Here is a 22,883-nt window from a genome sequence, read left to right as displayed (position 1 = left end):
AATTGTTTGGAGTGCAAACAATACTTTTATGTACTAAGGCAGTGCAATGGTAAGGGCTTGGAATAAAATATGTAATCCATCAGAACAGAACACATACTTAACAGAAATGTACATTGAAGCTGTAAAATATAATATTTATATGACAAATAGTCAGATATTTAATATATATATCTATATATATATACAGCAAATAAAGGTTAGTCGCGTTAATATTATTATAATATTATTCAACAATACAATATAAACAGTGTTTTATCTTTTGTGCAGTGCCAGTCGGCTGTAACCAACGTTACACGAGGAAAACCCTCTTTTACAGTGATTGATGGGTCTGTGGACCAATCATATATCACATTGTGTAGCTCTATGATCCGATTGGTTCAACGCGATACTGACGTAGACGCCACAACCATATAAAACCACCGCGCGTTCACCATTCAGCGCTCTACACAGTATGGCCGGCGATATTAGCTAGCACTCGCTAACGGTGTTCTCTGCAAAAGGGAAGACGGTAACTCAAGAAAATCAACACCCGGAATTGCTCAAAGGACTGTACCTCAATAAATTATAACCGATCGAGGAAGGATTAATTAAGCTGTAGACGTTACGACCGACGTTTAATATTTTTTTGTGTGTGTGTTGGGTGTCTGTCGTCTCATGATGGAAGATAACGGTGCACATTTCTTCGAGGGGACCGAGAAGTTGCTGGAGGTGTGGTTCTCTCGGCAGGATGAGACCAAAGGAACCGGGGATCTCCGCACCATCCCAAGGTTTGTGCCATTTCAAGCGCCTCAGGTGGAGTGCGAGACCTCGGTAGCGCTGGCGGAAACGCCGGCCACATGTTTGGCTTCGTTCCCTCAATTCATTCATGTCATGTAACCAATCAGGGTAATAAAATGTCGTTTTCCGGAGGCGTTTTATTCACTGTGACGACGACTTTAACTTTAGTTAGCTAGCTAGGAACAGAACCAGACTGTAAGAGCAGTAAGCTAGCTAACATCGTCATTCGAAAATGGCCACCTCCCCCTTTAACGGTGGCACCTCAGAGCTGAGTCATTCATTCTTCACCCTGGGAATTTCTGATAATTAACATTTCGTTGTGGCGATGTGATGTCTGGTTTGTTGTGCTGGCCAGCAGATATATCGCCTCGGTGCATTAGCCGCCTTGACAGCAAGTTGGCAGCCCGTGGTTAGCTAGCTAACTCCGGCTAGTTCCTGGGAGAAAATGTCAAGCTGCTGCTGCTTTCTCGCTCTATATATGACTCAGGAGGTCTGGTGTGTCATTTAAAAGAGTGACTGTTGTATGTATAATTATCTGTCGGCTCATTTTAGTTTTAATATTAGGCGGGATTGTTCCTTTCTTATGCTTTTTCCCCCTGTAACCCCCCCCCCCTTATCTGTGCGCACGCGTTTTATTACCCCCGCATTGCTTTTTGGTTTCGTTTGAATTAAACCAACATGCTAACATATGCTAAGCTACTTGTTTTAGCTAGTGAAGCGAGATTTTGGGTAAAATGGCGTTTTTTGGGGGGTGTAAGTGGACAGGTTATTTTATTCTGCGTCATTCTACAACGAGGGGGGCCCTGTGTGAAGATGTGAAGCATGTGGTCGCCCGTCGTCACCGCGTGTTGCCTCGGTGGCAGCGACCAACACGGACGCGCATCCAAGTCATAGATGGGTCCCATGTTTGTGCACAACCAGAGGAGGATATGTGCTGCTGTTAACAGGAGTGGCACTAGGGTTTTGGCTGGATCTTAAAAAAATAAATAATTAAGTACGTGACAGTTTATGACCCTGCAATGCCAGAGCTTCTGAGTCACCTTCGAGTTTTTTTGGTTTGTTTTTTGGTTGTTTTTTTTTTATGGGCTGTGCACCCATGACTGATAGGGAAGTTCTTCCCTCCACATGGCAGCTCCAAGACCTGCTGGGTAGGTTTGACTAAAATTGCCCCGTGGTCCTTGTTCCTGTCACGTTTCCAGACATGCAGGCACTTCCCTCCCAGTTTCTCTGATTGGTTGGAGGGTCTCCCTGCTGTGATTTGCATTCAAGGGAAGGAGGTGGTGGGACACTCAGACATATCCATGACCTTTGCCCCCTGTGCAGCACCCAAAAAATCCATTTATTACTCAAACTCTAAAAATCTTGTGCCAACTGTAATAAAGCTGGTCACAGGTGATAAACAATTATTTGGGCTAGCTGTGTCACTGTTAGGTGCTGAGTAAAATGGCCGCAGAGGCTGGACTGGTATTTATTCTCCAGTTTGACAGCAGTTGATATTGGTGTTGACAGAATAATGATTTACAATAGCAACAGCTGGTTAGCAGCAGGGCTAATTATTTTCATTGTTGATTACATTCTCGATTGATCAATTAGTTCTATAGCATGTGAAATGTCAGAAAATGGTGAAAAAAGGTTCCTAAAGCCCAAGATGACATCCTCAAATCTTTAGTCCTTAATACAAGTATTTGGTTTACTGTTATAAAACGAGCAAACAACCAGAAAATAGTCACATTTAAGAGCTGGGGTCAGAATATAGTAGCTGGTGACATCATCCGTGGTTGAAAAAGAAAAAAAAACCCACTTCACTTGCACTTTCTGTTAAGTCTAAATTGTCTGATCCTTTAAGAGGCTGACATCTTGTCCTTTCCCTTTTTCCCCCTTAGTAATGTGTAACTCCATGACTCGTCTGTGGCAAGGTTCAAGGCCGACTCGGCAGCCACTATGAGTGACTTTTCTGGTCATTAACCAGATCACAGAGGTCGGTTCAAGAGAAATGTGTGGGCCAGTCGGGTGAATGAGGACTGGCATTAATTTACAGCCAGAGGGCAGATTAACGGCTCAGAGGGACACTGTCAGTGGATCAGGCTCACTGGACGTCAGCCAATGTCCAAATAAGTCCACAAGGGCATCTGATTCACAAATGTGGAGCTTGCTCACATTACCTCCGCTGCCATTCCTCAGGGCTCGATGGCAGCGCACGGTCTGCCCGTAGTGATCGTCAGACAGCATTAACAGATCTAAACACTTCAGAATGTCTCCAACACTTTCTGTCAAGCACTGCCATGGCAGATATTTGTCAAAAGCAGCCGACGTTCCAAGAATCTCTGCGATCCTGATGAACCCACGTCTGCTGGGTGTGGATGAAAACACCTTGGTAGCGTTTGGCAGTCTAATCTTTTACCAGGTCCTTTCCTGGAGACCACTCTTTCTTTGAGGAAAAGCTGATCCTGCTGAGGGACCAGAAATAGCCTACGGTGTGCATTTCACACTGAAATGGGAGCTGACACAGGTCTCCGGTAACGTTGTCCCTCTGGTATGAAGCTGGGAAGCCGGCATGTTGCAACAGCTCTGATGTCACGTTGTGTGAAATAGTGAATCATAAAACACTAAGTGGACAGCATCATACAGTGGAGCTTAGGTTTGTTTATCTGAAGGGATAATGACAAAAGCTGTGTCTGAGGTCATATTAAAGAAGGAATAGTCCCATGTCGGCTGTAAGACCAGTCGAGGTCAGATCCTTATCTTGTTTTCAGTCATAAATGGTAAACATACAACACAAACAAATTCCAACGACACTGTCTCACTTTCCTAAATGTCTGAATCAGCCTATGATCAAGAAGTAAGATGTTGTGCAACTACAGCTGCCTTGTTGGCTTGCCAGCATACTGTGGTATCCAGTTATATAACTCTTTGCGGTAAGCAAATTAAATTAGGTTCATTAGTCTTTGTGTGTGCTTTTTATCAGCATGATGTTTCTCAGAAATCTGAGGCCAAACTGAACCAACCAGAAGAAAGGTGGTTTCTGAACATCGCCTGGTGACTCAGGAGACTGGTATCTGTTGGCAGACATGTTGACTTGTCGCTGCAGGAAAAGCAAAGATGAAACGGTTTGAATGAACCGTGGATCACTGTCATACTTTACTGGCACATGTTGTGGAGTGTGCCTGCACAGGTGAACCCAGGTGAAAGCTATTCCCCATGAATGGAATGTAGTGGGGGGTTTTTGTTTGTTTGTTTGTTTTTTGTTTTTGTTTTGTTTTTAAGTGAATGATCGAAAATGAGCAAACATGTCTGCTGTGAAGTGGTGCTTGGATTCTTCAACTGCAGTGTAAACAGTCTCCTCCAAGTCATACCCAGCTGTCGGTGGTTTTGGTTCCATTCAAACGATGCACAAGGCAGCGAAAATGGTTGCAAAGTCAGTGCAAATCTGTGTTTTAAAATCTGAGGTACTTTGATAAACATGGCATCCTTGTCTTTTGTGGCTTTGTCACTTTTTATTGGGGTTTTTTTGGTCGTCCGAGTCACATCTGTGTGTTCTACAGTGAGTTGTTCTGTTTTCAGTTGAAGCAGAGGTGGCAGTCAACAGACTTGAACCTCGTAGTTACATCTGAGAGTTGCACACCACCCGGTTGCCTGCAGCTTCCAGTTTAGTAAAATTATTTTGTGGTGTTTTTTTTGTTTGTTTTTTTTGGGGCATTTTTGGTGGTGATTTGGTGGTGGCTGTTTTTACATCACTCTTGAGTGAAATGTCCTCCAAGTTTCAGGGTGTGTTTATTTATTTAGGTGCACATTTAGGTAAAACAGGTGACCACAACCAGATATAGTTTCAGTTGTCGACAAGAAAATGATTTGCAGTTTCCACCTGCTTTCTAACCGGTGTCATCAATCGCATTTAAATCACCGCTGCTCACTGTCCTGTTAGTCACAGAGGTTCATTTCTCGTTAGTGGGTTCCCCAGAAAAGGGGCTGCCGATTCATGCAGCCCCCGTCCGTCTCTCAGAGGGAGTGTAAACCATGCAACTTCGGCTGCTGGTAAATTCCCCATTGAGCGCTGCACTTCTCGCGAGCTTTCTCCAGCGGCCCGGGCTGAGCTTTGAATGGGCCCAGGCTGCTCTTCCAAGGTTGTAATGAGAACGTGACGCAGCTGCATTTGCACTGCAGCTGTCTTTGAGTGGTGGTGGGAGGAGGGGGGGAGAGGTAGCAGCAGGGGCAGCAGCAAGAAGCAGCCTGTTGTAGACGAGAGCACCAGCAGCTCCAGCTTGTCATTTTCAGATTCCCAGGAACGACAAACCAGAGCCAATATGCAAAAAGCACAAATCCACATTACCTTGCAGCACTCCTGCACAGAGAAAAGCGAAATACCTTGTAGTAGGGTTCACTTCCTAACTGAAACAAGGCAAGAAATGTGGTAAAAAGATGCCATAATGCTAAATGCTGCCTTCTTTTTTTCCTCTTTTTAGGTTTGAGTGGGACAAACTTCTGGAGAATGTGCATTGTTTGATCATAAGTGTGACAAAGACGGACAAGCAGGAAGCTTATATACTCAGGTGAGTGTTTGGTCTGCACTTACAGGACGTCTCCCCTGTTTTCCTGATTAGACGGCAGGCGGGATTAGACAGCGGTCACCTGTAAGCCGCTTGCCGTCAATGGAAACCGTCTCCGTCTCAAGTGATGAGACAGACCTACAAATACTATACATCACAAGCTGCATAGACTCCATTTCTAAATTATATCTGATGGAATCATTACTGATAGAAGTACAGCTAGTCTGATATGAGGCCAAAGTTGAAGCCAGCAAACTACTCTGCTAATAATAGAAAATGAAACTACTCTGGCAGGGTAAACAAATTAGTGACTTTACTTTTGGTTATGTGACAGTTAGTTTTTTGTTTTTCCCTTTTTTCCACCTCTCGTAGTGTCTAAATCAGACTACTATGCTTTTTTTTCTGATTTCTTCAGACCTACGTTGGTATGAGACAGGTGGGATTTCCCACAAGCATGTTGTCTTAGTCTACAGTCACTGTACCTCCCTATAATTACTGCTGTGCTGTGCGGCGGAAACATCTGTGTGGCAAGTTAAAACTTATGAAGAATTCTGCTTTAGCTCCTCTTACATCCATCAGGGATGGGTTTCTACTGACATGTAGGTTCACAGCTCAGTATCGGCTCAACTGGTCAAAGCTGTTTGATCATTTTAAAAATATGTGTTGTAAAGATAGTGGTGTGTAGGAGGAGTAAAAAAACCAGGTAATTATTGTTTGTTTTTCATAGTAAACACCTTCCTTGTGTTTGTTTGTTTTCCATTTACAGTGAGAGTAGCATGTTTGTCTCCAAGAGACGTTTCATTTTGAAGACATGTGGAACCACCCTCTTACTGCAAGCACTGGTGCCTCTGCTGGAACTTGCCAGGGAGTACTGCGGCTTCGATACCATCGAGGTTAGACACGTGTTTGTATATGTAGAATACTTAACGATCATGCACATACGGAAGCTGAAATTCTGGAGCTCCTCACTGGTGCTTGGAGCTGATGTGGGTTTATAGCACTGATCAGATCGTATTTTCATCTTTGCAGAATTTCTTCTACTCCCGCAAAAACTTTATGAAGCCAACCCATCAGGAGTTCCCTCATCGAAACTTCCAGGAGGAAGTCGACTTTCTCAGCCAGATTTTCCCAAGTATGTAACACAGCCATATTTGGCTTGTTCCTTCTTATACAACAACACTCTGAAAAAACATTTTTAGAAGCAGACACGGAGTATCTGTCAGCCTTAAAGTTTTAAAATAAATTGAAGTCAGTTTTCTCAAAATGAGCTATAAATTACATTTGGTTTTTCTGAAGGCTGTAACATCAGTTTTTTTAAAAACAACTGCTGGAAAGTGCCCCCAACAAAACACTGTAGTTCCAAACATTATGTAAAATTTGTCCTTAAATTGATTAGTTATATTTTTAAATGGTCCAATCCATTTATCAGTCTATTTTCTGCTTCTTATTCAGGTTGGGATTGGGCTTTAATATTTAATAAATCATTAAGAATTTCTGTTTTATACCGCAGGGAAGTGCTGACTATGAATTTTTCATAGTTTGGCCAGTATAGCCATGAAATGAGAACTTAGTGGCACTCTTTGTGTAACTGCATAAGTAAACCCTCCTAGTGGTTCCTGCAGAAACACTGAAGTGATCTGATGCCTCTTTTGATTTGAATTCATGCATTTCTGTGTTGATGGAGAACAAAATCCAATTGACTGAGCAGGCAGTACCACATTTTGAGACTTTGTTTGAAGCAAATGTCAATCATATTTATTCCCCGCCTTCTTTCTCTCACTCTCAGATGGTGCAGCCTACTGTATGGGACGTTTGAACTCTGACTGCTGGTAAGCGTCACATTATCCACACTGGCTGATACTTGATGTGTAGCCTCAGCATTGCTAATAAGAGTGGATATTTATGCAGCAGAAATTAAAACACATTATGCTCTCCAGTAATGTAAAATGTTGTAGAGATTTTTATGTTTCTGAAGAAATCAATGATCTGACAGCTAATTCTAGAGTCTGCTGTGTTGCTGCACTATTTTAGCCAAAGCAGAATGATGCTAAATGAAAGTTTTATTTCAATACTGATGTAACTACTGCATCTAGTATAGCTGTGAGAAGCTGGTTAAAAAAAAGTCTTTAAATGTAAGCATCTTCAGATTATCCTCAATGTGTCCTCCCCATTTGATACAAAAAGCCTGATTGATCCCTGCGTGTCTCACAGGTACCTGTTCACCCTGGACCTACCGGAGTACTGGGAGAACAAGCATGCGGATCAGACGCTGGAAGTTCTGATGAGCGACCTCGATCCAGCCATTATGGACCAGTTCTACATGAAAGATGGTGTTTCTGCAAGTGATGTCACTCGTGTAAGTAGATCTCAAAGTCAGTGTTTGTTTCAATACATGTAGGCTCTGTTGTGAGAAGAATCCATTTGGGTTTGTCAACACACGTGAGCAGCCATGAAAGGCTTAAAAATTACTACTTTCTGTTTACAATCTGCTTCGCTCCTTTTACAGATGAGTGGAATTCGTGACCTGATACCAGGTTCTGTGATTGACGCCACAATGTTCAACCCTTGTGGATACTCAATGAATGGAATGAAGACTGACGTGAGTGACACTTGTGGTGGTTGTTTTCTTCTCCTTCTTTATCTGTGTGGCGTCACCAAGCATTTCTGTAATGCGGCTATACTCGTCTCCTGCAGGGAACTTACTGGACCATCCACATCACCCCGGAGCCAGAGTTCTCCTACGTCAGCTTCGAAACCAACCTCTCCCAGACGTCGTACGATGATCTGGTCAGGAAGGTCGTGGAGGTGTTCAAACCAGGAAAATTTGTGACTACGCTTTTTGTCAATCAGGTGGGTTTTAGAGTGCAAGCTTGTTTTTAACTCTGTGATTTTAATTGAAAGTGTCACTGAGTAAACTCTGTTTTTACTTCTGTGTTTGCCTCTGCAGAGCTCCAAATGTCGCAGTGTGTTTTCTTCTGCCCAGAAACTCGAGGGCTTCAAGCGTCTCGACCGCCAGTTGGCTCAATTCAACGATTACAATTTTGTCTTTACAAGCTACACCAAGAACCGCCAGCAGAACCAGCAGAGCTGAGGGTTGAGGATGAAGAAGAGGCGCAAAAAGAAAGGTGTCCCTTCGGGGCTCCTCCCTTGCGGCCGGCTTCATCCCCCAGTAGAGAGCTTGTCGTCTTCCCTTTCCTCCTCCTCCCCCCTCCCCCTCTGCTGCTGTCGTCGCCCTGAGTCTCCTGGCGGCGCCGTGGCTCCTAGTTTAACCTCCAGTTTGAGTTGTTTGCATTGTTGTACCTGTGACTTAGATCTCTTGCATGAAAGCTCTTTTCTCTGTTTCGATATTCTAGCTCACTCTTGCTGTGATCTTGAAGTGCATGTAGAGGAATTAAACACGCTCTGTTTGAGGCTGTCCACCTGTGCCCAGTACAACGGTCCCTTCCTGCAGGTCTCCCCCCTCATTCCCCACAGACAAGGCTTCCGCCCACACTAGGCCAGGGCCCTGACATGCTCAGATCCGTCTGCCTCTTATACGCTCACCTCAGCTCGTCCATTAGTTAAAACTTCAAATTTGACCCCAGCATCGAAGTCACTTTCCAGTGTGACGGTTGGGAGTTCTGAATCACTACCAGTGTTTGAGTGCACTTTAAAAAAAAAAAAAAAAAAAAAGACTGTTCATGGTACGAAAAGAAGGCCAACCTTCTTGTCTCAAGTCTGATTGAATGTATAAGTCACGGTGAGCTTTTTGGCGTCGTCGGGACACATGCCATGCTTCCTGCTGAATGTTGCACTATTGGATCAAAGGTTTGCATCTTATTGGTCAGTGTGTGGTCTTTGGTTGCTGTTAACTGCACTAAAGCAGAAGATTTCTGCTTTGCTGGGCTTTGAAACTCTTATCCCCCCTCCGCGCCTCATTCATCTGTGCTCCTCCACTTCGACAATCATAGTGTTTCTCCAAATAGACCGTCTTTTATGCCTGGAAAAAGCAAGCATATGATCATTTAAGATAGTGAAAAAGCGCACTTTGTTGGACCCATGCTTCTTCTTTTATTTTTATTATTATTTGAAACACATTGTTCTGTTTCTATAGGAAGCTTCTGGGTCTTTAAAGTCCCCCCCGCAGTCATACTCAGCAGTCCAAATTTTCACCTGAATTGGTTAAAACTGAATGTAGCACAAGCGGTGCAAAGTCCACCCGTCTTTCGAATGTACATGTCTCTAGAGAAAAACCTGGACCAGGTTTGAGCTGAATGTACGACTCCAGGAGAGCACGCCTCCCCCCTCCCCACCGTCCTCCTCCTCTTCCTCCTCCTCCATCCCACATCCACACAGAGCTCACAATGCCCTCTGCTGACCAGCCATTGTCTGGCTCGCAGCAGGTCGCCCCCACCAACCGCCACCACCACCGGAGTCAGACTGGCCCCAGAACCGTGACACTGTCGAGAGCCGGCCCTCCTGGCTGCGCTCTGAATGGGAAATAATGAATCGGACACTTTTTGCTTAGTTGCCCAGCAAAGCATTTTTCTTTTTGCCACATAATATCCATCCTCTCTCTGTCTCTTTCCGCCCCATACAGAAATCTGTAAGCGCACAATAGAGGCCCACCAGTCTGAGCATGCCAGGGTGATCCCAGATCATTCCACATGTAACCGCTGCATAAACTGCCATTTTATTAAATTTATTGTGCCCAGACGTTTTTTGCAGTGAATCGGTCGAAAATGTGACTCCCCTAGCAGTTTTATTTTTTTCTTTTTTGTTCGCATCAATGCCCTTTGTTCATCGAGGGGGAAAATCCTGTGACACTATGGTGCATGTGACTGCTAGTGCCGTGTTGCTTGACAGTGTAGTGTAGCGCCGTCTCTTCCTCCCTTTTTTTTTTTTTGTTTTTTTTTTGTCAGTAGGTCTGTGTGCTTCACCTTCCTCTTGTTTTACCAGCTGAAAGCATCGTTGGAACTGCCGCATCCTGATGTGTTTTGGATAGGCAGGGATTTGGTTTTATTTTTTCTTACAGGGGTCGGGTTAACTTGTAATTAATCTTAGCTTAGCTGCAGGGTAAAGAAGTGCTGAAAGCAGGTTAGGTTTGTCTTCACCGCCTGCTGTTCAGTTTAGTGGCGTTTGCATTTCTTCTCCTGCCAGAGGATGCAATTTGAATTTTTCTGAAGACATGGCAGGAGTGTTAACCTGCTTTCAACACTACAATGCAGTACAATCTATTCTCTAAAATATGTGCAGATTTTTTTTATTTATTTTTTTTTAAATCACCCGAGGCACATGGCATGCAAGTTGGACCAGAAGATGAAGTTGTTCATGTAAGAGCTGGAACTTGGAATAGTTTCCCTCTAGTTTGTCTCTTATGGCGTTTTGGAGTGGTTTCATTCTTTTCCTGAGGACCAATCTCTGCTCTTAGATGAACCAACATCAACTTGCTGTCATGTGAGGGTGATCTGCTATTTAAGAATTGAAACTAGCACTGTTCATACTCAAGGATTTCAATGCTAACTGTCGTTGGATTAAGTACATTTTAGCCTTGTTTGTGTGGATCATTGCTATTTGGTTTTTATTTTTTTATACAGTGAACTCAAAATGTATTTTTGCAGTTGAATTGTAATAGAATTTTATGCAAAAAATATTTTGTATTTTTGCTGCGGACCAATCTTTTTTTTTTTTTTTCCCTTTTCTTTTCTTTCTTCCCTTTGTGTCCAAATGTGTATTTTGTTGTTAAAGAAAGTGTTCCAAAACTACCTTGTTCTGAAGTTGAGGACTGACCTTTTCAAAGTTGACTAAATCGTGTTCTTATATATTTTATCTCTTTCCTTTCCTTCGTTTATCTTCTAAGGAAGGGAAAGTCAGAAAAGTCCCCCCCCCCCCAGGTGAGAGAGGGTGCAGTTGCAGGATGTATCAGGATGTACTGATGGAGAAACTTTGCTGTTCTAATTCTTTCTTTTGCTGTTCTTTGGATGGTCAAGATGTGCTAAATATATCTGTGCTACGAGCTTGATGCTTAAATAAAAGATACTTATCTGTGCAGTCGCTGTGTTGCTTTATTTGATGTACTTTTGTACAGAACAAAGATTTTCTATCATTTGTAATTGTAGTCTTTATTAATTTAAAAGCACGTTGGATAAAGAAGCTGCCATCTCACCGACCTTAACAGTCACTGTAGAATCAATAAATGCACACATCTAGAGATCTAAAGAGCCTACTTATACAAAGTGCGCTTGTATGTTAAATAATAGTGAAACAGATGAGCCTTGAACATCTTCATTGACATATTCCTATGTGGCTAAAAAGAAAGCTGAAGCCGCCTACGCATCAGGAAGTAATCAGATTACGCCGATAGTATAATGCTTGCCTCTTAAGGGGAAAGTCCACGGATTTATAATTGTAATGCTTGAGCAGGTTCAAGAGAAATCAACGCAGCAGAAAGAGTTCAGTCTTTATTATGTGTCAAGCTTCAAAGGATCCTACATTTCCCATAATGCTGTGGAAATCCTGAAAACCTGAGATGGAGGAAGCTCGGGCCAACTTCATTCACCTCCTCTGATGTTACTCAATATAGCAGCAGACTATATTAGTAAATGACGCTGACATTGATACTTAAAATAAAATTACTCCACTACAAGCGCCTCAGCAGAAATACAGATTAGTATTACTATTTTTACTTGGTATATATTACTATTGGATTCAAGTCAGGCTACGAAGCCAGTTTTTTTTTCTTCTTTTAAAACACTTTTTTTTTTGTCAGTATGCTTTGGAACCTTCTCATGCTGGAATATTATATTAATATTTCTGCCAAGCTTCTGCAGACCGGGAGTCATCTTGTCAGCCAGTGTTTTTTGTTTTATCCACAGACATTCATGGTGCCATCTATACATGTCATCTCCCCAACATTTTTTGCACTCATGCAGCCCCATATTGTCACACTCCCACCTCTGTGCTTCACTGTCAGGACTATGCATTCACTGTGATAGTCCTGACCAGGTTTATGCCAAACACGCTGGACCCCATCTAACAAATATATCTTTGTCTTATCTGACCACAGAATGTGTTCCCGTATTCATCAGGTGTCTTGTTGAGTTCTTCAGCAACATTTCATTTGGCAAGCAAGGTGGTATTTCATGGTAGCCCTCTGTAGAGGCTGGTGTCATACACTGTCTGAGCTGTCACTGGAACTCTGTTTTCCATCGATAATCCTTGTTTCAAGTCTGAAGCACTTTCCGTTCTGTTTTTCAGAGGTAGATTGTGCAAGAAGTGCACTGTCTGTGGTGTCACTTTAGGACGATCACCAGTCCAGCTCTGATTAGTGGTACTATGGATTGTTCTATACTTCCTGATTCCTGCTTCATCTGTGTCTTGACTCACTATTAGCTGCTCACAGATCTTCTCATATCCCTTTCTATCTTTGTGAAAGTCACACAATTAGATTATTCAGTTTATCAGTCAGTTATTTTCCACGTGGAGTCATGATGCAGACATGCAGTTGCTAATAGGTCCAAAACTAAGATAGTTCTGGTGTTCACAGGTCATAACTATGTTCATGCAGTTAGACTAATTGGAAATTACAGATGTACTCAGTTTCAGTGATTGTAGGTTTTCTAACTTGTGTGTCACTGATCACAATTGTATTCACTTTGAGTTTCTACTTTGTGGCCTTGATTTCAAAAGCATTTGTTTCTGATTATTCTATTTGTTGACTTAGACATAGTGCAACTATTGAGTGGTGATACAATTTTAAATCATTTGGCATTTTAGTGATATTACACATTAATGTACTCACCTCAGCTCTCTGCTCTATGTGAGCGCCTCAGTATCTGCAGTTTAACTTGTCCTGCAGCTCCTCTGCTGGACGGTTTGTGCTGCAGGTGCAGGTTTGACACTAGGTGGCAGGGATGCGTCTGTGACCGGAAATCCTTCACCACTAAATACCACCGAAGAAGAAAACCAATGTTGTCTTCCGCCACCAGAGTTCACGTGGAGCAGCGTGAGGATTCCTGTACCTGCCGGCAGTAAAGACACAAAATGACGCAGTTAGACGGAGTAGTGTAAGTTTGGCAGCTCGTTCTTTGGGCTTTACTGTTTTCCAGTGTTTGTGTATATCGCCTCCATAGTTATTTTGTCTGGTGCGCGTGAAAGTAATGATGTAAAGGTTGCTAACGTTAGCCTAGCATGACGACTGTCAGCTAACTTAACTTGCCTTTAAGCAATGAGGTCTTATTTACACACCTTTTCTGATATGAAAGACTTTTTCTCTCAATGTGTTTTCGTTTCAAGTTGACTTGTATGTCTCAATATTCAGATTCAGTGTAACTTTTTTTTTAAAACTGTCGTTAGTTACATGTGTATAAAATTGATGAGCATTTATGGTTTTAAAACATTGAGACGAACGAGTGTTAATTAATAACCGAAATTCAGGGTCTGACAGTTTAATAATAAAGATGATTTAAAGTTAGATGATGCTTGCATTTGTTTAGAGGGAATTTTGAGCTTCCAGTGGCACGCAGATCTCGCACATTATAGTTAAATCAATAAAAGCCCCCAAAAGTGCTAATACAGTACAACAAAAGTATAAAGGAGGGGTATTGGAATCCTGGTGGATCCATGGACTATTACATTTAATTTCTGACAAAGCTTATGCAGTCTTGCATTGTTCAGCAGTTTGTGCCACTTCTTTCCAGAGCTGTTCAAAGTACTGTAACAGTCTTTAGGAGTCTGTACAAGAGCTTTAACTAAGTCCTCAGCTAAAAGTCACACACTTTACCCAATGAAAACAGGTACAAACATCTTTACATTGCTGCAAAGTCATGACTGGCTGTGTGAGGTGGCCAGCCTTCAGTCTTTGGTGTGTGTGTGTGTGTTGCCACCCGTTGGCTCTGCCCCTGACTATACAGTATTGCCACAGGCAGGCTAGCCATGGCCTCTTAACCTACAATACTTGCTCCTTAATCACTTTCTCCTTTTCACAACAACACTTTGGGGAACTCTGGAAAGAACCAACATTGATATTTTGTAGCATACAAAAGTTTTTAACAATATATCAGCAGGTTGAATATTAGATTAGATTAGATTGATATAAGTTTATTGATCCCTTTATAAACTTGTCACAGCTCTTGCACCTATTTGGTGTTTCTGTACTGCAGTTCCTAGTTATTTATCAGTCGACATGCACTTTATGCCGATATCAATACATTTACAAAAAGCTAATATTGGCCATATTACTCTAATACTATTTATATCCATGCAGCTAAAAATCAGTTGCTAATGTTAGGTGCAAAGGAAAGTATTTTCATTCTTTCCTTTTCACAGTTTTTACTGAACAATAATTGAGAACAGTACAGACTGTTGCTAATTAAAAGCTCCTCATAGCCATGTTTCATACAGAAGAACTTTCAATGCCGTTAAATGTCAGAGATCACGAAGATCAGGGCAGATTAATCTTTTTTCAGGGACTCACAAGTTGGGACTTCTAACAGTGTTCTGCTTGACACAGTTTTTTGTTTTCTGTAGCCTTCCAGTGCACTGGCAGTTTTTAGTCTCTAAGTGTGTCTTTCTGTATTCTCAGAAAACCCAAGACAAAGCGCTCAAAGCGCTTCTTGGAGAGCAGAGCACCCAAGCTGACGGAGGATGTGAAGACCACCATGATTATGAAAGGAGGGAACACCAGTCAGACGGTCACACAGGCCCTCAAAGACATAGTACGTAACCTGATGATGCAGGCTCTGAAGAAAACCTGCTAGGCATGAGGGGTTTTATAGAGATGCACAAATCACACTGTTGTTTAACTTCTAGCCCAATTATTGTAGTAATTATTGACCTGAATGTGATTTGTTTCGTTTTTGTTGCTGGCTAGATTGAAATGTGACTTGATTAGCAAACGTAAATAGATAGTAAATGCAACACAGAGAGGATTTTGCTGTTGAAATGACCAGTTTAAGTTTAGTGCATTAATGTGAGCAAATGTGTTTCCTGCAGTATTCCCTGAAGAAGCCCAATGCTGTACTATACAAAAAGTAAGTGATTCAAGGAAATTGTTAATATGATAAATGTGTCTTTTTTTCCCTCCAATTTCACCTTTTTATCAGTGACTGGGAAAGTATTAGTCTCACCAAGTCAGTTACCAGATTTACACCCGGTTAAGCATTTTATCTGCTAACTAACATCAGCTGAGGGCAGCTGCTTTGAAGGGCTGGAAAAGCATTTCTAAAGTGGATACCAAATGTTTAAGTATGTCACTTTGCTTGTAGACTTGTGGGAGGGCTCCACAAGCACATTTCAAACTTTATCCCTTTTATTTCCTTTGACCTTCATTTGTTATTACTGTTTGTACATCTCAGAACAGCTGATTAAAATGGTATAAAAGTAAAATAAAAGCTGAAAGCCAGTCCCTACTTTTCAATTTCAAGTTTCGCTGTAATGTAAACAAACTTTCGGAGAACGCTGTATTAAATAAGCCATAGAACACGGTGATCGTAAATTATCTGAAAGAAACTTTGATCAACGTCGTTAATGTCAGCATGCTGAAGTCTGTATGTGTTTTCCAGAAAGAACATTACTCGGCCGTTTGAGGACTCAACATCACTGGTGGGTTTATTGGATCACAGTTCATCCAAATTGCTTCATTGTTGCAGAATTTTTCACATTTTTGTGTTTTATGACTAATCATTTGAAATCTTTATTAGGAGTTTTTCTCCAAGAAGACAGACTGCTCTTTGTTTCTGTTTGGCTCCCACAACAAGAAACGGCCCAATAACTTCATATTTGGTAAATTCTGACGATTTCTTTCTTGTTCAGTTAGTTGGAAAGTAAATATGCACACACCAGCTCGTATGTAGATTCTTTATCTGCTATTTATGTTTTCAGATATACCCAAAAATGTTAGTGTGTTGCTGTATACTGTACTTTATGACTGTCACCTGTGGATTGTTAGGGTTCTAGACAGGACACATGTAGCCTAGTATCTGCTTCGTGTAATAATTATAATAAGTTCTGTACATTTTCCACATTCAGAAAATATCTGTGCGCAAGAAAGTGTATAATATAGCGCTGCTCTCAGTTTCGAAGGTCTCCAGACTAAATGGCATGTAATTGTTTTCTTTGTGTTATTTGCAGGTCGTCTGTTTGACTTCCACGTGCTCGATATGATTGAACTTGGAATTGAGAAGTACATCTCCCTGAGTGACATTAAGGTACTGGTACTACTTATACTGTTTGTTATCCGTTATAGGAAATTGGGTTTGTCCTGTAAGGAATCAGTGAGATGATGATATCTTTACATCTCCAAAATGAAATCACTTCTCATATACTTGTTAGTTTAATATAGATATTCTGCTGCTCATTTCGTCCCACTTGCCCCTTTTCATCTCTGGGGTCCCAAAGGTTTAAACTTTTACATATAGTCCCATATTTACTGTCATCCTTTTTTATTTTTATTCAGTTTAACACATCAGTGTCTGTGTCACTTTTCTAGATACCGGTAGTTGTGTTAAGATAAGGCACTGATGTAGACTGAAGGCAGCACCTGCAACCATAAAATGCCAATTGGTGTTTAGAGGCTGAAGCTGTTTCTTGACAAACAGTCTGTCCATCCATGCAGCATTCTGTTCCCGCGCTGTACCGCTGATTTCACTTGTGGTTGGTTTGGGGTCAAGTACAGAGCAAAGCTCATAACCTCATTGTGGTTCTGTTTGTGTTCAGGGTCACTAGTGAGATGTTATGAGCTTCACTAGTGTTTGTAGTGTAGACAGAGTCAGAGGAGGAGTTACAGCCACACGAATATCTTTTATTTTAACGTGCATAACTTTCACATCACTCATGTGCTTCACACTTTATTTACACCATATCTGCAAACAATATTTGATGTTTCTGCTGATTATAGTCTGAACTCTGGTGCAATATTACAGTTAAACATGTGGAACATTACATTGATATCAGTGGTGACTCGATTATCCAACACTAAATGTAAAACCTTCTTTTATGTCAGATAGCAAGGCTGTTGGATTGTCAAGACGGACGTTGAGATGCAAGGAGGGCTTGATGCTTGAACGAACAGGCAGTACTTGGCTGCTAATGCCAGTTTAGTTAGCGGTCACACTTCTGTTTCCACCACTGGTGGCGGCGGTGGGGGATAGAATACCACCACATACATGGAGATTACATTATAAATGTGCTGGCTCCGGTTGGACAATTACTTTTAAAAAAAAACAAAAAACTTTAAAATCACAAGATACGCTCCACTGTTACCATCCGTGTTTACTTCTGCTCGCGGCGTATAACGTCGTTGTGTCCTCTTCTGCGCATGTGGGGCACTTTCGGGTCGTATGACGTTCACACAGGAAATCACATACAAGTTGCAGTTAATTGGAAATGTGAACAAACTGGCAAAAAATCAGATTTCACAAAAAATCCTAATTGAGCATTAAGTCCTGTAGTCTGAACATAGCCAATCTGTCGGATTGTTAAGTCAGATAATACGCCGTTATCCTTATTTGTGACATAAAATGTCATGTCGGAGTCGGAATCCAAGGCTGTCGGTATGTTAAGGCTGTTTTTTTTTCTTTTGTCTTAATATTACATTTCTATGCACTAATAGGTGTAGCCCTCGTAATTTTACTGAATGCAGCATTTACAACACATTTCTGATTCTGCGACATTAGCGCTTCGTATCCACAATACCGTAACACATTAGAACTTCTAGAATGAACACTTTTGTGAATGCTGCTGATTCCTTTTAAGTTTGAAAACTCTGGGCAGGCAGAAATGGAGACTTTTGGAAGCGATGATGCAGACACTCCTGCTTGCTTTGTTATTGGCTCTTATTAGTTGCTTTGGAATGGCATAAACCACACACGCAGTTAACCCAACTACTACAACCGCATGGTATCACAGAAACAGATTACAAAACCTCAAGTTTAGGTTCTGTAAACCTACATTTAAGGGGGAATTATTGTATTACTGAGACAGTTTTTTTTTTTTAAAGAGTGGACCACAGATGCAGAGTTTGTCTGCAGCCTTTAAATTGCTTCCTAATTTCTAAAGTACCGATAGCAGAACCATTACTGTTGAAGCTTATTGATCCTCCTGCATTTGAATATTTAGCCTCTGGACTTGTGTTATACCAGGAATGTGGTACCCATGTCTGCTTCTGATGATGGAGGTGAATCCTGATAAAGTTATCCTGCTGTTAAATCTCATTTTTGTTCTGTGTCTTTTTTGTTTCAGAACAGTAAATGTCCTGAAGGCACCAAACCAATGCTCGTGTTTGCAGGGGAAGCTTTTGACACAGACAACGACCACAAACGTTTGAAGAGCCTTTTCATAGGTACACACTCGTGATGCTTAAAGAACGTGTGGTTATATTCAGACGTAGTTAGTCTTCATATCTCAGTGCTTTCTTTTGTGCTGCGTCGTAGACTTCTTCAGAGGTCCCACAGTGTCTGCAGTTCGTCTGGCAGGTTTAGAACATGTTCTGCACTTCACTGCCCTGGAAGGGAAAATCTACATGCGCAGCTACAGGTACTGAAATTAGAATTGTTCAAGAAATTGTGAAGATCGGGTTGATTTTCAATTTTTGTGTCCATCAGCTATTAATATTTCCCCCACACAACAGAGGTGCTAATTTAATGTGTGATTGCAGGTGTCTGTTGAAGAAGTCTGGTTGTCGGACGCCGCGGATTGAGCTAGAAGAGATCGGGCCGTCATTTGACTTTGTCCTCAGAAGAACACATCTGGCTTCAGATGACCTGTACAAATTAGCTCATAGACAGCCAAAGGCCCTGAAGGTAAATGTCACCAACGTAGTTCCTGGATGTTTTCCTCGATTCTCTCAGCTTTCTTTTGATGGGAAATTAGCATTGATGTAAAGAACAGTTAACGACTTTTTAATTCTGCCGTTACACAAAAAAATCGAAGAGATGGAGGACAAAATCCAAACTTGTCGTTTGGAGCAAAAACATCAAGTAGATCTTTTAAAGTTGCAGTCGTATAAAATTCCCTCCTGGATAATGTTCTTCTTCAGCGGACCAATGATAAGACAAATAGGAGGAACTCTGTGGAAGATGTTCACTTTATTCGTCTAACTAAGACTTCTGCAACATCATATAAGCTTCAAGTAAACCTTTGATTTTTATTTGGACTTTGTACCCTATCATTTTGAGGTCACTTACTTACAGCAAGTAAAGGCTGTTTCAGTGTTCACACAGGACCAAACTGTTTTAAGACAACCTGAAAATCTATGAATCTTTTATTCTGTCTGCTATATTTATTCATCTGTGCTCATGACCAAGCTGTTCATTTTAAACTTTACTAAAAGTCCTTCATATCCGCATGTGCAGCCACTCAAAGCTGCACAACAGAATACCAAATTGTTGCAGAAGTAAAAAAAAAACAGACCATGTTTTCTGTTATGTCAGATGATTGAATTTTTAATGTTTGTCCTGAAGGTGGCGCCAGAGTAGAGAACATATGATTGCCTTGATTTAAAGGTTCTGCCTAGGAACAGTTACCATTATAAAACAATCTGCTTATTATGCTCAGTTCTACATTTCCAACAGTCTGAGCTGTACTACTTCAAGCTTAATGCTAACATGGACATAAAGTAATCCAGAACACAGTGTAGAGGCCGACATGTCCACAACCTGTCTGAACACTACACATTTAGCAGCTAGTGTTTTAACATTTGAAATCAGGGGATCAGTTGTGATGCTTTAGTAAGTGGTGCCAATAGTTGCTAAGTGGGGTGTTGGTTGCACAACTTGACTCTTTTCTTTGCCAATTAAGCAGTTTGGGTGTTTTTTTGTTGTGTTTTTTTTTGCTCCTGCTATGTTTTTAACCACTGCGGCCTCCTTTTTGCAATATGCAATACTGCAATATGAAGGCCTGCTTCTCCGTGGAATCAGCACAACCATGGATAGAAGTGGAGAGAACTCAGAAATGTCTTTTGTGTGGCTTCACAGTTATGCAGAGGAGTGCAGAATTTTTTGCTTTTTGCAGAATCTAGCCAAAGCAAATGGATTAGTTCTGGCAAAATTTTAAATGAGACTTGTAGAATAAAGTCAATGTAGTGAATTATCACAATTTGGAGATTAGATTTAGTTCATTTTCCCATCTAAACTATGTGTCAGGCATGATTGTTTCAAGGATCGTTAGGGGAAATAAACAATTCTAGGCTCTTATACATAGTGTAAATTGAGGTTTATAGGGTTAGTGTTGACTCACTGTTGAATGATCGCAGTATGACAAAACATCTGGCAAAAAATCTAATCTTAGAATAAAACTTAATTTCTCAAACTGCCATATCTTCTCTTTTCCTCTGCTGCAGCCCAAGAAGAAGAAGAACATTTCCCACGATGCCTTCGGTACCAAGTTTGGCCGAGTGCACATGCAGAAGCAGGACCTGTCCAAGCTGCAAACACGGAAGATGAAGGGCCTGAAGAAGAGGAGGGGGGAAGTGGTCGTTGAAGAGCAGGACGTACAGGCACCCAAAGTGGCCAAAGTGGAGAGCTGAGGCTGCTTTTGATACAGATTACTGTCCAGTACTGGTCCAGCTTCCGTCTCTGTCCATCACGTTAGAGGACTGATTGTGTGTTTGTCATTGACAGCTTTTATTGCTGAGGCATCAGAGCAGCCACCGAACTAAGAAATGCAGATCTGTTATTCCTTTCTCTATTGTTCTTTTTCATGTGACATTCAGATATTCTTTTCTACGCAAACCCAATGGACATCGTGAATAGTCTTACTCCAACAAACCTTATCTGTTGCTGTCATTAAGTCATTATTCTCGACACATTTCAGTCAGGGTGAGTTAATTTTTTACTGCAGTAAACTGGACTGTATAAAAAATTAATTTCACTCACTGTAAGGGAAATAAAACAGTCTCTAAACCACCTTTAGAGCTTCAATAAAAGTGCTCACTGTTTATGATTGCAGGTGTTACTTGTCTACATTCTGCTGCACCTAAACCGTTCATACATGCATCATTTTAGACGTTTACCTCGGGGTCGATCAGACACATTTCCAGTTCGACTAGTCCTGCTCTTCAGCTAAGTTGACATTAAAACGATTTTTGAAAAAAAAAAGCATACAAAGGGTTACTGTTTTGCATAAGCTGTAATGTGTTCTTAGGATTTAACAAATTAGTGTGAACTAGCTAGCAGATTATTTTAAAATCTATTTATATGCAAGTTTAATCTGATAAAAGCATATTAAGGATTTTAGGAGATCTTAACTAAATAGTTTTTTGTGTCCTAAAAAGTAGAAGATAAAATGTATCATACAATTAGGTCAAAAACTCTGACAACTCGAGGAAAGATACTTCTGTTTTGCGTTCATGTTTAATTATTACACTTTATTTTGCTTTAATCTCAGCAACACTGGGGCTTCATGGACTCAACAAGCTTTTAAAAACCAAATAGGCCCAGCATGATGTGATAACTTTCTGAAGACTTCATTGTCATCTTGGTTACGTTTTACTTTGTCAGTCTAAGTGTCTCTTTAAATGTCCAATGGGGTTGAGATGAGATAACTGTGGAGGAAAGACTTGTGTTTCTTGGTCTTCAAGTCAAAGCTTTGAGCTGTTTAGACTCATTGTCCTGCTGCAGTGTGAATCCTTCTCCACAAAGATGCAAACCGGAGGCCGTCGCGTGTCTCTTTAGGATGGAGTTGTACAGTTGTCCGAACAGCAGAACACCCCCAGACTGAGATATTCCGACCACATGTCTCAATGTGAGTTTAATACACCGCAGTACACCGTAACAAAATGACTGAACTATTGGCAGCTGTGGTCACCAGTATTTTGTAGTGTTCTAATTAAACTGTATATAATTGAATTCAGTGCTCCACAGTAGAGAACCAGGGTTACTGCTTAATCCTGTAACTAGATGAATCAGCATTAACTGCAGTTACTTGTAATTGACAACATTTTCTTCAAAAATGTATAAACTGCTGTGAATTACAGACATATACCATAAGGATCAATCCTATAAAGCTTTCCTCTGAAGGTTTCTGTTTGCAGAGATAAGATCTGCCAACTTTGTTTAACATTTAAAATACATTAAGCACTAAAACAATAAAGGCTAAGACATGTTTTGGAATTTTCTTCAAAGACAGTGATGAATGACATAAATATATTTTAGAAAATACACTTGGTTAGAAGAAAATAAAGTAAAAACAGACCATTTCAGGGCATCAGTGTGAAGTTATCAATATTCTTAGCTGCCTTAAATAAGTCGCTATCTTACATTTTACAGAACTACATCTTATCCACTTCAGTTTTCCGCTCTGCACATCTCTTTCTTCGTGTGTGTCCCCTGCTTACCTCACAGTTTGTTTTTAGCAGCTGTTAAGGGGAAGTGAGAGCTTTCACAATGGCAGTGAGGGGGGAACATTAGGATGTAAATGTGTTCATTGCGAGTCCTTCAGAACTCGTGCTCAATACACAGCTTCTCGGTTGTATGTGGTTGAATGGGAGGGTGGCTGTGCTGGGAAAATCTGCCTATACAGTAACAACAAACGTAGAGAAATGATAGTTATTGGATGCAGCTTCTCACTGTGTAGCCCTTTAATGGG

General features: G+C 41.1%; 2 protein-coding genes across 2 annotated transcripts; both read left to right on the top strand.

Annotated features, from left to right (window-relative positions):
• The first annotated feature begins 465 nt into the window (after positions 1 to 465).
• amd1 (adenosylmethionine decarboxylase 1) lies at positions 466 to 8,501 on the top strand. The gene is made up of 9 exons (XM_008298292.1): positions 466 to 767; positions 5,238 to 5,324; positions 6,088 to 6,214; positions 6,351 to 6,453; positions 7,108 to 7,150; positions 7,533 to 7,677; positions 7,828 to 7,920; positions 8,016 to 8,171; positions 8,269 to 8,501. Exons 1-9 carry the CDS (start codon positions 655 to 657, stop codon positions 8,410 to 8,412), a joined length of 1,011 nt encoding a protein of 336 aa, XP_008296514.1. The 5' UTR covers positions 466 to 654; the 3' UTR covers positions 8,413 to 8,501.
• Positions 8,502 to 13,269: 4,768 nt separating this feature from the next.
• Positions 13,270 to 21,239, top strand: rpf2 (ribosome production factor 2 homolog). The gene is made up of 10 exons (XM_008298291.1): positions 13,270 to 13,366; positions 14,884 to 15,016; positions 15,294 to 15,331; positions 15,863 to 15,902; positions 16,001 to 16,082; positions 16,431 to 16,507; positions 18,540 to 18,639; positions 18,731 to 18,833; positions 18,955 to 19,099; positions 20,638 to 21,239. Exons 1-10 carry the CDS (start codon positions 13,344 to 13,346, stop codon positions 20,821 to 20,823), a joined length of 927 nt encoding a protein of 308 aa, XP_008296513.1. The 5' UTR covers positions 13,270 to 13,343; the 3' UTR covers positions 20,824 to 21,239.
• Positions 21,240 to 22,883: the final 1,644 nt, after the last annotated feature.

The sequence above is a fragment of the Stegastes partitus genome, unplaced genomic scaffold, assembly GCF_000690725.1.
Source record: "Stegastes partitus isolate 25-593 unplaced genomic scaffold, Stegastes_partitus-1.0.2 Scaffold1302, whole genome shotgun sequence".
Lineage (NCBI taxonomy): Eukaryota > Metazoa > Chordata > Actinopteri > Pomacentridae > Stegastes > Stegastes partitus.
Note: the sequence above shows the minus strand (reverse complement) of the source record. Positions and strands in the feature narration are given on the sequence as shown.

What these genes read in the sequence shown, in the direction of transcription:
- amd1 (XM_008298292.1), top strand. Translation starts at nt 655, where the DNA reads ATGATGGAAGATAACGGTGCACATTTCTTCGAGGGGACCGAGAAGTTG. An exon ending in TCTCAGCCAGATTTTCCCAA is followed by an intron (nt 6,454 to 7,107) that starts GTATGTAACACA and finishes TCTCACTCTCAG; the next exon opens with ATGGTGCAGCCTACTGTATG. An exon ending in TGAATGGAATGAAGACTGAC is followed by an intron (nt 7,921 to 8,015) that starts GTGAGTGACACT and finishes CGTCTCCTGCAG; the next exon opens with GGAACTTACTGGACCATCCA.
- rpf2 (XM_008298291.1), top strand. Translation starts at nt 13,344, where the DNA reads ATGACGCAGTTAGACGGAGTAGT. An exon ending in TTGAGGACTCAACATCACTG is followed by an intron (nt 15,903 to 16,000) that starts GTGGGTTTATTG and finishes AATCTTTATTAG; the next exon opens with GAGTTTTTCTCCAAGAAGAC. An exon ending in ATCTACATGCGCAGCTACAG is followed by an intron (nt 18,834 to 18,954) that starts GTACTGAAATTA and finishes GTGTGATTGCAG; the next exon opens with GTGTCTGTTGAAGAAGTCTG.